This window comes from Arabidopsis lyrata, assembly GCF_000004255.2.
Source record: "Arabidopsis lyrata subsp. lyrata unplaced genomic scaffold ARALYscaffold_2, whole genome shotgun sequence".
Lineage (NCBI taxonomy): Eukaryota > Viridiplantae > Streptophyta > Magnoliopsida > Brassicales > Brassicaceae > Arabidopsis > Arabidopsis lyrata.
Genome location: NW_003302554.1, coordinates 9535783 through 9538252, shown reverse-complemented (window position 1 = coordinate 9538252; position 2470 = coordinate 9535783). Strand labels below are relative to the sequence as shown.

Below are 2470 nucleotides of genomic sequence, written 5' to 3'. Positions count from 1 at the left end.
TTACATATATCTCTATAATCATACCAAACTTATATTGAAAATAGATTTATAACAATAATATTGATCATAAATATCATATTAAGGACGTCATTATATGGTTATAACTTTCATTTATCAAGTGTATGTACGTTTTAATACGTATACAGTAGTAACATTATATTAACTACGATATGTATATATATCAATATTTTTAATGCATATACTTGTACGCATGCACATATATTTATCAATATCATGTATAATTTATGTCTGTCATGAGTGAACAAAAACGACGATAGATGAGGTTGACGTTCAAATATCTAACGATAGTACGATATAATCCCACATCGGGACGGTTGACTAAAATAAATCACTTACGTTTAGATATAACATGGCAACATAAAATATATAAATTGCGTCACTGGAATATTTAAAATCTTGGCATTTCTGCCTACAAAACTTGTATAATAATAAAAAACCAAGTAAAAATTAAAACACATGCAAGTATCAATGCATAAAAAATAAAACCAGCACATTAGCTCCGTAACCAATACTATCAGCGGTTCTCACTTACGGGTAAAGAACCTCCGCATCACCAAAAACTCAGGACATTCATGATCGAAGAAGAATTGAGTGCACGTGCAAGCTGTAGTAGCAGTGACGTTGCCTATAAAATAAAATAACTCAAGTTTAACACAAACAGGGAAATCTATATAAATATTATTTGTAACAATGCAATGGTAGGACCTTCGACGACTTCCAATTTAGCGAATCTGACGATGAGAATTTGGAAATCACCAATCCATTTCTTCCGTTCATTCATAAACGAATCAACAAAGACATCCGGCAATCGAAAAATTAGACGTACACCACTTAAGCACGAAAAAAGAAAATGAGTCACATCCGTTCCGTTTTAATATTATTATAAAGAATTTAATTCATACCTTCGGTCTTTCATCTGAAAAAAAAAGCGATGGTTAACACGATTCGACTCCGATCGTCGGAAATCAAAAGTAACCAGAAGGCGCCCAATCAAATCTGTGCGTTTCAATATACAGAGGGTGATAAACAATCCAAATTAAAAATACTTTAAACGATGTAACGCACAACACTTACCAACGCAGAAGCAAGGATTTAGGTGTCCTTCTTTGATATCACTAAACTTCGCGAAATGGAAATTATCACTTTGAGAGAAAGGCCTTATTAAATTGACCGAAGTGAGAGCGTTTGAACCAAGTCGAAATCTATGCGAAGACGGTCTAAACCTTCCGAGAGCCATTCGTACAACAAAGTCGGATAAAATTATGCAATTGCCTTCTATGAGGATAGATGAGAACCGTTGCGCGACGTCCCCACCAAGTACAGCATGTATCTTTTGACCCTAATGAAACAAATAAAGGACTAATTAGTATACATACAGTATAAACGTTTTGATGATAGTATATAATTATGTACCTTTGGATCTTCCAGTACGAATTCCACGAACCTAGCGCCATACGCAGGACACACGAACCTCCTAATAATTCTCACCTTAACCCTCATAGTAACCATGCCGGGGCCTAAGTCAGCAAAATCAACACAAACATCCGGTTGGTCTACGTCACTTGTGATATCGTGTGAGGAATTTTGAGACATTTTACGACTGAAGAAACAGAGAGAATGCTATCTAATCGATCAAGAGGTGATCGTTTAGGGGACACGCGCACCTTTATTTATACCCAAATAAGGAGGTTAATAGTTAATAAATAATGTCAGGGATATTCATTGGTCTCACGGTCTACGCAAATTAACATTATATTTTAAAAATGCCATAACAGTATCTTATAACGTTGGAATTTTACCTAATTAGATTCAAACGAATACAATAAATTCGATATAATATCCTTTTATGCTATCAGAATATATTGCTCACCATGGAAACGCTAGATAGCCACACGATATTGTCGCTAGACAAAACTGCTATTTTTACCCTTATGTAAATCGTATAAAGTTAAGGTTTATCGAAACAGTTGATTTGTTACTATCACATTTTAAAAAAGGCAACTTATTTTTCCGCATAAATTGATATTGTTAATATCCCTAATCTTATATTTTCATCGGCCTAAACAATCTTATATTTTATTTTAAAAATCTCATAACAGTATCTTAGAATATAGAAATCTTACTTTATTGGGTTAATCAGAATATAATAGATTCGATATTCTATCTTTTTCTGTTATCAGAATATATTGCTTACTGTAGGAATGCTAGATTCCAAACCAATATCATCACTGGGCAATATTGCTGCTGTACTATAATGTCAATCGTATAAAGTTAAGGTTTATCGAAATCGTTGATTTGTTACTATCCCATTTTTTTAAAAATGCGAATAGAAACAATACACCATACTCTGGATTACGCCAATCAAATAAGATTTCAAAACATCCTCCGGAGGAGCCGACTAAAGGAACAAAATATAATTCACTCACGTTCTCGACCTTACCAACAACAT

General features: G+C 33.6%; 1 protein-coding gene across 1 annotated transcript; it reads right to left on the bottom strand.

Moving 5' to 3' along the window:
• Positions 1–545: 545 nt before the first annotated feature.
• LOC9322990 lies at positions 546–1614 on the bottom strand. The gene is made up of 5 exons (XM_002886879.1): positions 1435–1614; positions 1096–1360; positions 924–1017; positions 727–851; positions 546–646 (listed from the first exon to the last, which is right to left on the bottom strand). The coding sequence occupies exons 1-5, from the start codon at positions 1612–1614 to the stop codon at positions 546–548; spliced, it is 765 nt and encodes a 254-aa protein (XP_002886925.1).
• Positions 1615–2470: the final 856 nt, after the last annotated feature.

What these genes read in the sequence shown, in the direction of transcription:
- LOC9322990 (XM_002886879.1), bottom strand. Translation starts at nt 1,614, where the DNA reads ATGTCTCAAAATTCCTCACACGATATCACAAGTGACGTAGACCAACCG. An exon ending in TCGTACTGGAAGATCCAAAG is followed by an intron (nt 1,361 to 1,434) that starts GTACATAATTAT and finishes TTGTTTCATTAG; the next exon opens with GGTCAAAAGATACATGCTGT. An exon ending in AAATCCTTGCTTCTGCGTTG is followed by an intron (nt 1,018 to 1,095) that starts GTAAGTGTTGTG and finishes TGAAACGCACAG; the next exon opens with ATTTGATTGGGCGCCTTCTG.